At 44.7% G+C, this 13,326-nt stretch overlaps 1 protein-coding gene across 10 annotated transcripts in view; it reads left to right on the top strand.

Moving 5' to 3' along the window:
• The window catches only part of LOC139557483 (rap1 GTPase-activating protein 1-like), a 129,735-nt gene that overhangs the window by 113,234 nt on the left and 3,175 nt on the right, over positions 1-13,326 (top strand). For 6 of the 10 annotated variants that reach the window (XM_071372368.1, XM_071372364.1, XM_071372359.1 and 3 more), the window contains 9 exons: positions 761-890; positions 1,657-1,812; positions 1,922-1,993; positions 2,102-2,188; positions 2,316-2,456; positions 4,865-4,942; positions 6,469-6,578; positions 9,495-9,626; positions 13,077-13,215. In XM_071372368.1, the coding sequence (XP_071228469.1) occupies positions 761-890; positions 1,657-1,812; positions 1,922-1,993; positions 2,102-2,188; positions 2,316-2,456; positions 4,865-4,942; positions 6,469-6,578; positions 9,495-9,626; positions 13,077-13,215 (1,045 nt within the window). The remainder of the gene's footprint in view (positions 1-760; positions 891-1,656; positions 1,813-1,921; positions 1,994-2,101; positions 2,189-2,315; positions 2,457-4,864; positions 4,943-6,468; positions 6,579-9,494; positions 9,627-13,076; positions 13,216-13,326) is intronic. The other 4 variants (XM_071372361.1, XM_071372362.1, XM_071372366.1 and 1 more) reach the window with 4 other exon arrangements.

The following is a 13,326-nucleotide window of genomic DNA, read 5'->3' as shown; positions in this document are numbered from 1 at the left end:
TGGTTCGATTACAAGCTCAAAACGTCCAGAAACAAAGAACTTTCTTCTGAAACTCATCAGTCTATTCTTGTTCTGAGAAATGAAGGCTATTCCATGCGAGAACTTGACAAGAAACTGAAGATCTCGTACAACGCTGTGTACTACTCCCTTCACAGAACAGCGCAAACTGTCTTTAACCAGAATAGAAAGAGGAATGGGAGGCCCCGGTGCACAACTAAGCAGGAGGACAAGTAGATTAGAGTGTCTAGTTTGAGAAACAGATGCCTCACAAGTCCTCAACTGGCAGCTTCATTAAATAGTGCCCGCAAAACATCAGTCTCAAAAATATTAAGATGGGCAAAAGAAAACAGACACTGGACAGAGGAAATCTGCCTAGAAGGCCAGCATCCCGGAGATGCCTCTTCACTGTTGACGTTGAGACTGTTTTTTTGCGGGTACTATTTAATGAAGCTGCCAGTTGAGGACTTGTGAGGCGTCTGTTTCTCAAACTAGACACTGATTAAAAATCAGCCGTTTCCAGCTACAATATTCATTTACAACATTAACAATGTCTACACTGTATTTTTGATCAATTTGTTGTTATTTTAATGGACAAAAAATGTGCTTTTCTTTCTAAAACAAGGACATTTCTTAGTGACCCCAAACTTTTGAACGGTAGTGTACATTCAATAACAACAACCACAATTGTGCAATTGATTGTGTCTTGAACAGTGTGTTGGAGATTGGACCATTCAGTGAAACCCTCTATCTATCTGTCTAGGTTTCGTGGTGGGTTGGATGTGACCCACGGGCAGACAGGATCTGAGTCCGTCTACCACAACTACCGCAACAAGGAGGTCATGTTTCATGTGTCCACCAAGCTGCCTTACACTGAGGGGGACACACAACAGGTACTATTACAAACCCCTCTGATCTCCTCCTACTGATGCAGACTGTCATCATCACACTGTTTATTCTGTTATGGATCATGTTTTAAATGAGTAGAAAGTTGTGTATTGGTATGACATGAGTATTGGTATCCATATGATCCGTTATGATTGGGAACATTCTGGAAACATCCATAAAGCTTATGTATATTGTATGTTTTCTTTAGAAAAAGTATCTTTCTCTTTCAGTGCAGTCTTCAGTGGAGCACTACTGTATAATGTCTTACAGTGTAAACTTCCTCAGTCTTCACCCATCAGGGAAACTGTCCCAACACAGACAGACACCTTATCAGAAGAATGTCTTAAGCCTATCTAGACGAACACACACCATAAGTTATCAGGACGAACACACAATGTGTAATCAGAGCCCACAGCTGCAGTGGGAGCAGCTGATTGGTTCCCCTGAGAGTTAAGTCAATCAGAGCTGTTGTCCAGGTTGATATGGTGGAGCAGCAACCCTCCAACTGGTGTTGGTTTACCCTGGCTCATCTGTGGACAGACAGAAATCTGCCAAGACAAACAGGGAGAGAGAGGGGGAGAGACAAGGGACTCCCCAGAGTGGTAGAGAAAGGCATTTGCAACATTCAGTAGTTTGAAAGTTAATAAAAAACTCTTATTACTCCTACTCAAGCAATACATGACAGACAAATTCATTACTGTTCTTGAAAGCATTTCCGTGTGACATGAATGTTCAATACAGCTTTGCTTTACGTGCTGTCCTGTGTTGCAGTTGCAGAGGAAGAGGCACATAGGGAATGACATCGTGGCCATAGTGTTCCAGGAGGAGAGCACTCCCTTCGTACCAGATATGATTGCCTCCAACTTCCTCCATTCCTACGTAGTGGTGCAGGTGGAGAACGGCTGCACTGATGATGTACTGTACAAGGTGCTAAAGCACTCCTTGATCTTCACTAAACTAGCCAACCAACATCATATCAAACATACAATACTGTGACCATTGATCATTCATGGCCAGTTTGATTGTCATCTGTTAGGTGTCAGTGACGGCGAGAAATGACGTACCTTTCTTTGGACCACCCCTGCCAGACCCGGCCGTCTTTAGAAAAGTAAGTTGGCACAACTACAATCCGAACTCCTTAAAACACCGGTCAGCTACAGTGTTTTCTCTCTCCTCCTTCATTTGTGTCACTCAGTCCAGTTCTCTTTTATCTCAGGGTCCAGAATTCCAGGAGTTCCTCTTCACGAAGCTCATCAATGCTGAGTATGCCTGCTATAAAGCTGAGAAATTTGCCAAACTGAAGGTGAGTTATTCAAAGGATCTCTGTCATTGTTTTCAGGAGCCAACTAAGGGACACAAGCCAGCATCCTTGGTAGACAGTGTTGCCAGCCTATCATTACATATTAACTGTCACCTGTTTGTGTTATCAGGAGCGTACACGGTCAGCCTTACTGGAGACATTGTATGAGGACTTGCACATCAACAGCCAGGCAATGATGGGTCTGGGAAGAGACGAGGACAAGATGGAGAACGGGTCCGGAGGAGGAGGGGGCTTCTTTGAGACCTTTAAGGTAACCCGGCACGGCTGGGAAAAGGCTTGGGGCAATAAGCTTAGTATGCACTGACTAATGTGTTTTTACATATGATCACTTGTTCCTGAATATGTAACAGTTATAAACGAAACACCCTCATAAAACTATTTGTAATTCATTTGAATTATGAAACTAAAACAGAGGATCATTTCCATCTTATAGTGAAACAGTTCTTTACACGCCACTATTTCTCTGTTGTTCCCCTTGGTTGTACAGGTTGTTGTCTGTCTGGGGGTTTCCAATAATGTCCTTATGCATAATACAGGACACTGGCATCAACTGTTTGATCAATCTCCATTAGTCTGTCTGGGGAACATCCTTGTCTCTGTGCTCTGCTGCTCTGTCAAATGGCTCACCAGCTTCTCAATGTCAAGCTTTATGTGGTGTTGTGTTCTGTCTGCAGCATGCTACCATGTGTTTGTGACATACATTAGCTGGCGTTATTTCCTTCTCTGTTTCACCCTTCCAGAATGAGGAGAGCGATGCTCCCTCTCCCTTCCCTGAGAAACCATTGATAGAGCCCAGCCCCCTCACATGCCTGCCTAACTCAACTCACTAACTTCTAAAGCATGAAACACACAGAGAATCTCACTGCTGATAAGTACTTATCACAGTGGAAGGCCGTTCCTTCTCTTGCTAGAACAAAAGCGGTACCTACTGCGTGCCGACATGGTAGTGACGAACCTACCGCTTCTTCTTGTAGAATCAGTGGCCAACAACTTCGCTTTGAGCCAATCAGAGAGCACAAACTCCAACATGCGGGAGCCAACAAAAGAGGGCCTTTTCTCTGTACATCCACGGATGAGCCAGTCATACTTCATAGCAATGTAGGTTATGGGATGGTAGTTAGCTAAGTACACAGACATAATGCACACAACACTAAATACTTCCTCCGAACTAGCTAACCAGTAGCTAGTATTGACATTATATTTAAGTCACAGTCGATTAGCTAGTTTCCATGAGCTATGTTGCGCTAGCTAGCGAACATGTTAAAGTTAGTTAGCTAGCTAAACATTTGGCTATGGGCTGGCACAGGCAGTATGGGATTATGGAGAGTGAATTTAATTGTTTCTTCGTCATCTTGCTAGGTAGTTATCTAGCTGTGGCCATCTGGCTAGCATCAACAAGGGCTTTCTATAAAAATAGAAACATTAGCGCAGATAGCTTGGAATCTAGACCATAAGTATTACACACGGATATGCATTGCCAAAAAATGCTACTGCCAACTTCTGGTTCGGCAGTGTAAACACAAAAGAGATTGACTGCCAACACTCTGTTCAGAGGCGCTAAGTACTGTCGGCAGGCAAACATTTGACAATCCTACCGGTGTGTCTGAGCTTTAGCACAATAGTTTGGCACATGATTAGACTTGGACACTCACACAGCTAGAATTACTAGACTGTCACTACCCTTGCCTTTATATTAATAGTGGAGGAGCTGAGTCATCTCTTTGGATCAAAGGTGTTTTTAACATTGAATGCAATTTAATATTGTTTTCATGATAAAGATTACATGCATATGCATTGCATCAGAATGGGTCCCTGCACTGTATTCTCTGTGTACATGCCAGCTCCTGCTCATGCTTTATGTTTGCTTTGTGATGTTTATATCAAGAACAAGCTTGTTAGTTATAAGAGTTCAAGGGGAGTGTGTAGTGCGTACATGGCGAGAATGTTTTTGGCATGTGTCAGACAGATGGAATGATATGTCTGACACTCCAGTGGCAGAAGAGTTGCCCTTCTAAGTGATACAAGCGTGGCTCATGACTGTTTGAATGTTTCCTGTATGTTTGGGATGTATTATACAACTAAGATTTTTGATGAAACGTATGATATACATTTATATCAAATCTGAGAGGAACCTAATTTGAAAAGTCACAAGATCTTTCTCTATTAAGTCATCCACTTTGTGTAAGATGCCACATGCATAGAAAAGACTCAAATAAAACATACTGATGAAGCAGGAAACAAATAACAAGTGCTTTGAACAATATTTGTAACCAACCTGTATGTGACTCTACTGGAGGCTTTCTTCTTGTTCGTGACCATGTCTGCTGCGCTCTCCAACGCTGTAACATATGTATGTGTACTTGTCTTCTACTCTTCCTCTTCTCCATGACTCCATCATCCTCTTCTTTACAGGCCCAATTCTGTGGGCCATTTTTTCTCTGCTAAAGTGTCTCTCTCTCTTTCACTGTCTGTGTCACACCCGTGGTGCCCAAAGTCTCACTCTCTGTCTATATTTTAAAACTGTGCTTTTATTTGTAGAGTTCAGATATAACACATGCTTTAATGTACTTTGTTTTATTAACAAACAGTAACTTGCTGCATGTAATCAATCTCATGGTGTTTTGTTTTTCTCTCTCTCTCTCTCTCTGTATGACTCAGTCATTGCTTGTCCCAGGGAAAAGTCCCAGTAAACATGGACGTCGAGGCAGTGCCATAGGGATAGGAACAGTAGAAGAGGTTCATATCTAATTCTAACTACTCCCTCCTTACTACTCTTCCTCTCTGTGTCTTATTTCTCAGCATGACTACACTGCATCCTGACAAACACTTTTCCTGTGGTTGATCAGTGAACCACAACTTTAGGATTCCAGGGCAACCACTCCAGAAATGTAAAAGGACGACTCGTATTATGAAATATGTGAATTTCTTAGCAGGAGATTGCGTCTATACAGTATTATACACATATGTTAAAGCTATGGTATTATTGAGGCTTGTGAAATGACTTGCCTCTCTCAACTGTTTGAACTACGTAACACACTGTACACTAGCCTTTGATCCTGTCACGCCCTGACCTTAGAGAGCCGTGTTATTTTCTCTATTTGGTTAGGTCAGGGTGTGATTTGGGGTGGGCATTCTATGTTGTTTGTTTCTATGTTTTGACAGGGTATGGTTCTCAATCAGGGACAGCTGTCTATCGTTGTCTCTGATTGGGAATCATACTTAGGCAGACTTTTTTCCTTTTGGTAGTTGTGGGTAGTTGTCTTTGTTTGTGCATGTATAGCCTTACGGAGTTTCACGTTAGTTTTTGTTGTATTATTGTTTTGTTGGCAACATTTGCAAAATAAAGAAAAATGTACGCTCACCACGCTGCACCTTGGTCCATTCCATACGACGATCGTGACAGATCCATATGACATCAGATATAATTTAGGTACCTTGCTAGCACAAATAACGTTTTGTATGAGTGCATAGAGACAAGTGGTCCGTTTAAGGCCCTAAGCCGTCACTTAACTTGGCATTTTTGGAAATTTCCTTGTTTTGTTATTATATTGTATTGTGTGTTCACTCTCTGTAGTCTCCACAAGCATATCTCTCAACATGCAAATCTTGTTTAGCTAATTCTCCATTTGTTTAAAACTATGGATATTAATGGTTTAGAGAACATAGATTCTTCTCAAGCTCTTTGAAGCCCACATTAGATACAAGCTATTTTTCAAGTCCTTATTTTGAGAGGTTACAAAGGGAGATTGAGTGAACAAAGTGTTCAGTCAGAAAGCACATTTTAGTGGTAAGCCCTGGAGCGCTACAACTCATCTTTCATCTCATGCTCTGCTCTCGCTAGCCAATCTGAGTGGCACTGGGGCTTGTTGCTAAGCCTCTAACTGCATATTCTAATGTTTTCTTATCTCTGTTAGCCACAACTCCAAGGCATAAGAATGGTTACTCTGTATGTAGCCTGATAATAATGATTCATTCTTATGCAAGATAGAACATCTTGTACTTTCCGCAGAGATGGTTAAATTGTCTCACGATTTATAGTGAATAATGATACAATACCTGGAAAGTCATGACATTTGGAAAATACAAGTGATGATATACTGTGTAATAACACCTAACGTACTAGAAAACAATGAACAGAGCATAACAATGCAATAACCACAGCATTAAAGACAGATACCATGTTCTTGGCTATTGATAGGCTGTTATTGTGAAAGATATGATGTCATGGATGCTCACTGGTTGTTTTCTTCTTGTCCTGTCAGTCTTTGATCATCCCTGGGAAGAGTCCAACCAGGAAAAAGTCTGGTCCCTTTATCTCCAGACGCAGCAGTGCCATCGGTATTGAGAATATCCAGGAAGTCCACCAGAAAATGTAAGTGTGACCTAGTCACATAACAGGGACGGGTCAATGTTCATAGACATGAATATTGATGTTGATAGATGTTTGTATATGATGTTGATACAGTGGGTATCATAAGTATTCACATTTTGTTTCACATTTTGTTGCGTTAAGATGTGGGATTTAAATGAATTTAATTGTGATGTTTTTGGAATGGTCTATAATGTCAAAGTGGAAGAAAAACGCTATCATAATGTTTTTAATTTATGAAAAATAAAACACTAATACACGTTGATTAGATAAGTATTTACCTCCCTGAGTCAATCATGTTAGAAACACCTTCTTGGGTAAGTCTCAAAGAGCTTTGCACACCTGGATTGTGCAATATTTGCCCATTATTCTTTCACATATTCTTCAAGCTCTGTCAGGTGTTGGGGATCATGGCTAGACAGCAAATTCTATCTCAAGGCCATCAGACTGTTAAACAGCCACCACTAACATTGAGTGGCTGCTGCCAACATACTGACTCAACTCCAGCCCACTTTAATAATGGAAATTGATGGAAATTTATCAAAAATGTATCACTAGCCACTCAACAATGCCACTTAATATAATGTATATGTATATACTGTACTCTATATCATCTACTGCATCTTGCCATCTTTATGTAATACATGTATCACTAGCCACTTTAAACTATGCCACTTTTATGTTTACATACCCTACATTACTCATCTCATATGTATATACTGTACTCAATACCATCTTGCCTATGCCGTTCTGTACCATCACTCATTCATATATCTTCATGTACATATTCTTTATCCCTTTACACTTGTGTGTATAAGGTAGTAGTTGTGGAATTGATAGGTTAGATTACTCGTTGGTTATTACTGCATTGTCGGAACTAGAAGCACAAGCATTTCGCTACACTCGCATTAACATCTGCTAACCATGTGTATGTGACAAATAAAATTTGATTTGATTTGATTTTCATGTCTTGCCATAGATTTTCAAGCAGATTTAAGTCAACTATAACTTGGCCACAGGACCATTCACTGTCTTCTTGCTAAGCAACTCCAGTGTAGATTTAGCTTTGTGTTGTAGGCCATTGTCCTGATTAAAGGTAAATTCCTCTACCCAGTGGTGTAAATCAAACTGAAGGACGTTTTGCTCTAGGATTTTGCCTGTGCTTAGCTCCATCCTGTTTCTTTTTATTCTGAAAAACTCTGCAGTTGTTACTGATGTCAAGTATACCCATACCATGATGCAGCCACCACCATGCTTGAAAATAAGTAGGCAGTTACTCAGAGATGTGTTGTGTTGGATTTGCCCCAAACATTTAGGCCAAAAAAGGTATTCCTTTGTCGTGTTTTTTTGCAGAATTACTTTTGTGCCTTTTTATTCTGTATATTTATTATTCTTTTAACTACAATGTTGTTAATCCATCCTGTTTTCTCCTATCACAGCCATTGAACTGTTTTAAAATCACCAATGGCCTCATGGTGACATCCCTGAGCTGTTTCCTTCCTGTCCTGCAGCTCAGTTCAGAAGGACAATTGTATCTTTGTTGTGTCTGGGTGGTTTAATACTTCATCCACAGCATAATTATTAACTTGACCATGCTAAAAGAGATATTCAATGTCTGATTTGTTATTGTTATCTATCACCAATCACTGCCCTTCTTTGAGGCTTTTGAAAAGGTCTATGGTCTTTGTAGTTAAGTCTGGGCTTGAAATGTAATACTTGACTGAGGGACCTTACAGATGTTGTATGTATGGGGGACAGAGGAAGGGGTAGTCATAAAAAAAATCATGTTTAGCCCAATTATTTCACACATTTCAGTCCATGTAATTTATGTTGAGCCAGATTTTACTCCTGATCTACATTTGAGTTATTATATTTTTATTAATTTGTTAAAATATGTATAATTTCTTTTCACTTTGACATTATGGAGTATCTGGTGTAGATCTAAATTAAATCTATTTCAATACCACTTTGTCACGCAACAAAATGTGAAAAACTCCAAGGGGGGTTAATACTTATGATACCCATTATATGTTAGTTATAATATCCTGTGTTTCTGTCTGATGTCCTGATCCTTTCCCTGTCCCTATCGCCCTGTCCCTGTATCTATCGCCCTGCCCCTGTATCTATCGCCCTGTCCCTGTATCCATCTATCACCCTGTCCCTGTATCCATCTATCGCCCTGTCCCTGTATCCATCTATCGCCCTGTCCCTGTATCCATCTATCGCCCTGTCCCTGTATCCATCTATCGCCCTGTCCCTGTATCCATCTATCGCCCTGTCCCTGTATCCATCTATCGCCCTGTCCCTGTATCCATCTATCGCCCTGTCCCTGTATCCATCTATCGCCCTGTCCCTGTATCCATCTATCGCCCTGTCCCTGTATCCATCTATCGCCCTGTCCCTGTATCCATCTATCGCCCTGTCCCTGTATCTATCTATCGCCCTGTCCCTGTATCTATCGCCCTGTCCCTGTATCCATCTATCGCCCTGTATCCATCTATCGCCCTGTCCCTGTATCTATCTATCGCCCTGTCCCTGTATCTATCGCCCTGTCCCTGTATCTATCTATCGCCCTGTCCCTGTATCCATCTATCGCCCTGTCCCTGTATCTATCTATCGCCCTGTCCCTGTATCTATCGCCCTGTCCCTGTATCCATCTATCGCCCTGTCCCTGTATCCATCTATCGCCCTGTCCCTGTATCTATCGCCCTGTCCCTGTATCCATCTATCGCCCTGTATCCATCTATCGCCCTGTCCCTGTATCTATCTATCGCCCTGTCCCTGTATCTATCGCCCTGTCCCTGTATCTATCGCCCTGTATCCATCTATCGCCCTGTCCCTGTATCCATCTATCGCCCTGTCCCTGTATCCATCTATCGCCCTGTCCCTGTATCCACCTATCGCCCTGTCCCCACTCAGCAGCAGCCACAGCGGTAGGGAGTGTTTACCTGGCACACAGAAGACCCCTGACAGTGACCATGCCTCTCAGGACCCCAAGTCTGAGAACTCCTCCAGTCAAAGCTCACCAGAAGTGCTCATTACAAAGAACATGTGAGTAGATTACATTTTAACACAGATATAGAGATGATTAAAACATGTTAAAAACATGTTGTTATTACGGTACACGTCCTGGTAATCCGTCTGGCCTTGTGGCCTTGTGTATGTTGACCTGTTTAAAGGTCTTACTCACATCGGCTGCGGAGAGCGTGAACACACATTCTTCCAGAACAGCTGGTGCTCTCATGCATGTTTCAGTGTTATTTGCCTCGAAGCGAGCATAGAAGTAGTTTAGCACGTCTGGTAGGCTCGTGTCACTGGGCAGCTCTCAGCTGTGCTTCCCTTTGTAGTCTGTAATGGATTGCAAGCCCTGCCACATCCAACGAGCGTCAGAGCCAGTGTAGTACGATTCGATCTTAGTCCTGTATTGATGCTTTGCCTGTTTGATGGTTCGTCAGAGGGCATAGGGGGATTTCTTATAAGCTTCTTGGTTAGAGTCCCGCTCCTTGAAATCAGCAGCTTTAGCCTTTAGCTCATTGCGGATGTTGTCTGTAATCCATGGCTTCTGGTTGGGGTATGTACGTACGGTCACTGTGGGGATGACGTCATCGATGCACTTATTGATGAAGCCAATGACTGATGTGGTGTACTCCTCAATGCCATTGGAGGATTCCCGGAACATATTCCAGTCTGTGCTAGCAAAACAGTCCTGTATCTTAGCATCTGCTTCATCTGACCACTTTTCTATTGATCGTGTCACTGGTGCTTCCTGCTTTAATTTTTGCTTGAGTGCGGTCTTAGTGCCAGCCTCAGTCTGTGGTGGTATATAGACAGCTACGAAAAATACAGATAAACTCTCTAGGTAGATAATGTTGTCTACAGCTTATCATGAGATACTCTACCTCGGGCGAGCAAAACCTCGAGACTTCCTTAGATATCGTGCACCAGCTGTTATTTACAAAATACATAGTCCACCGCCCCTTGTCTTACCAAACGCCTCTGTTCTATCCTGCCGATACAGCGTATAACCAGCCAGCTGTATGTTGATAATGATAATGTTGATAATGAACGGAGCAATGTACAGACCATGAGATCCTTGATGAAAACCTACACCAGAGCGCTGTGGAATTTCTGGGGGGAAAAAGTCAAGGGGTCTGAATACTTTCCGAATGCACTGTATAGGCCAATATGATCATTCACATTCAAATGTAAGCATCATATGTAACGGCAGCCTTCCTCCTCTTCGTCTGAAGAGGAGGTGTAGCAGGGATCGAACCAAGACGCAGCGTAGTTCGTGTTCAACATGTTTAATAAAAGACGATAACGTGAACACTACACAAAATACAAAATAACAAACGTGGCAAAACCCGAAACAGTCCTATCTGGTGCAGAGAACACAAAGACAGGAAACAACCACCCACAAACCCCAACACAAAACAAGCTACCTAAATATGGTTCCAAATCAGAGACAATGACTAACACCTGCCTCTCATTGGGAACCATATTTAGGTAGCTTGTTTTGTGTTTGGGTCTGGAGACGCCTCCTGTGCGTCACCAGAGCTCTGTACGCCCTGTTGCTGCTCCCCGCACTAGCCTTGAGGTGCGTGTCCTTAGCCCGGTACCACCAGTTCCGGCACCACGCACCAGGCCTACTGTGCGCCTCAGCAGGCCAGAGTCTGCCGTCTGCCCAGCGCTGCCTGCGCTGCCCGTCTGCCCAGCGCTGTCTGAGCTGCCCGTCTGCCCAGCGCCGTCTGAGCTGCCCGTCTGCCCAGCGTCGTCTGAGCTGCCCGTCTGCCCAGCGTCGTCTGAGCTGCCCGTCTGCCCAGCGCCGTCTGAGCCGCCCGTCTGTCCAGCGCCATCTGAGCCGCCCGTCTGTCCTGAGCCGCTAGAGCCGTCCGCCAGTCAGGAGCCGCCAGAGCCGTCCGCCAGTCAGGAGCCGCCAGAGCCGTCCGCCAGTCAGGAGCCGCCAGAGCCGTCCGCCAGTCAGGAGCGGCCAGGGCCGCCCGCCAGTCAGGAGCTGCCAGGGCCGCCCCCCAGTCAGGAACTGCCAGAGCCGCCCGCAAGTCAGGAGCTGCCAGAGCCGCCCGCCAGTCAGGAGCTGCCAGAGCCGCCCGCCAGTCAGGAGCTGCCAGAGCCGCCCGCCAGTCAGGAGCTGCCAGAGCCGCCCGCCAGTCAGGAGCTGCCCTGCAGTCATGAGCTGCCCTACAGTCATGAGCTGCCCTACAGTCATGAGCTGCCCTCCAGTCATGAGCTGCCCTCCAGTCATGAGCTGCCCTCCAGTCATGAGCTGCCCTCCAGTCATGAGCTGCCCTCCAGTCATGAGCTGCCATTCAGTCATGAGCTGCCATTCAGTCCGGAGCTGCCATTCAGTCCGGAGCTGCCATTCAGTCCGGAGCTGCCCTTAGTCCGGAGCTGCCCTTCAGTCCGGAGCTGCCCTTCAGTCCGGAGCTACCTCTCAGTCCTGAGCTACCTCTCAGTCCTGAGCTACCTCTCAGTCATGAGCTACCCCTCAGTCATGAGCTACCTCTCAGTCATGAGCTACCCCTCAGTCATGAGCTACCCCTCAGTCATGAGCTACCCCACAGTCATGAGCTACCCCTCAGTCATGAGCTACCTCTCAGTCATGAGCTGCCCCTCAGTCCGGAGCTGTCCCTCAGTCCGGAGGAGTTTCCTCAGTCCTGAGGCGCCCCTCAGTCCAGAGGCGCTCCTCAGTCCAGTGGGGCCCTTTATTAGGGTTCCCAGGCCAAGGTCGGCGGCGAGAGTTGCCACTCAAAGGACGCTAAGGAGGTGGACAAAGACAATGGTGGAGTGGGGTCCACGTCCAGCGCCAGAGCCGCCACCGCGGACAGATGCCCACCCAGACCCTCCCCTATAGGTTCAGGTTTTGCGGCCGGAGTCCGCACCTTGGGGGGGGGGGGGGGGTACTGTCACGTTCTGACCTTTATTTTCCTCTGTTTTGTCTTTGTTTTAGTGTGGTCAGGGCGTGAGTTGGGTGGGTTATCTATATGTTGTGTTTCTATGTTGGGTTTGTTGTTTGGCCTAATATGGTTCTCAATCAGAGGCAGGTGTTTGTCATTGTCTCTGATTGGGAACCATATTTAGGTAGCCTGTTTTGTGTTGGGTTTTGTGGGTGGTTGTCTTCTGTCTTTGTGTTCATTGCACCAGATAGGACTGTTTCGGTTAGATTCACTTTTGTTATTTTTGTATTGTGTCTTGTTCAGTTGTTTATTATTAAAACATGGACACTAACTACGCTGCGTCTTGGTCCGATCCCTGCTACAAAGAGGAGGAAATCTGCCGTTACATCATATCAACATGAGTAGTGCACTATCAAGTTCAACATCACTAGGACAATGTGATTTAGGTACCCCCCCAAGTATCCTACAATATGTACGTCTTCTACTCCAGACAGTGTATGTGTGACAGTGTCTGGTTCTATTGGTGGACTATTAATGCAGGCATGGTCCTGTCACATTTTGGATGGCTGACTGACTCAGGATGTAGTTTTGCTCTTTGTAACAACAGGGCTCAGTCTATCCCTGAGGGTCACGACCTTTCCCGCTCCTCCTCCAATGACAGCAGCTTCGCCAGTGTGGTGGAGGAGAACGAGACAGAGGCCACGGAGGACTATGACACTGGCATGGTGAGTGTGTGTGCTTGTGTGTGTGTGTAGGTGCATGCCTGCGTTGTGTGTGTATGTGTGTGTGTGCGTGTTTTGCCCATGCTTCTAACCTTTTGCCCGTGTGTGTTCCCC

Source organism: Salvelinus alpinus, chromosome 28 (genome assembly GCF_045679555.1).
Source record: "Salvelinus alpinus chromosome 28, SLU_Salpinus.1, whole genome shotgun sequence".
Lineage (NCBI taxonomy): Eukaryota > Metazoa > Chordata > Actinopteri > Salmoniformes > Salmonidae > Salvelinus > Salvelinus alpinus.
The sequence above is the reverse complement of the archived record's forward strand: the minus strand, read 5'-3'. Positions and strand labels throughout refer to the sequence as shown.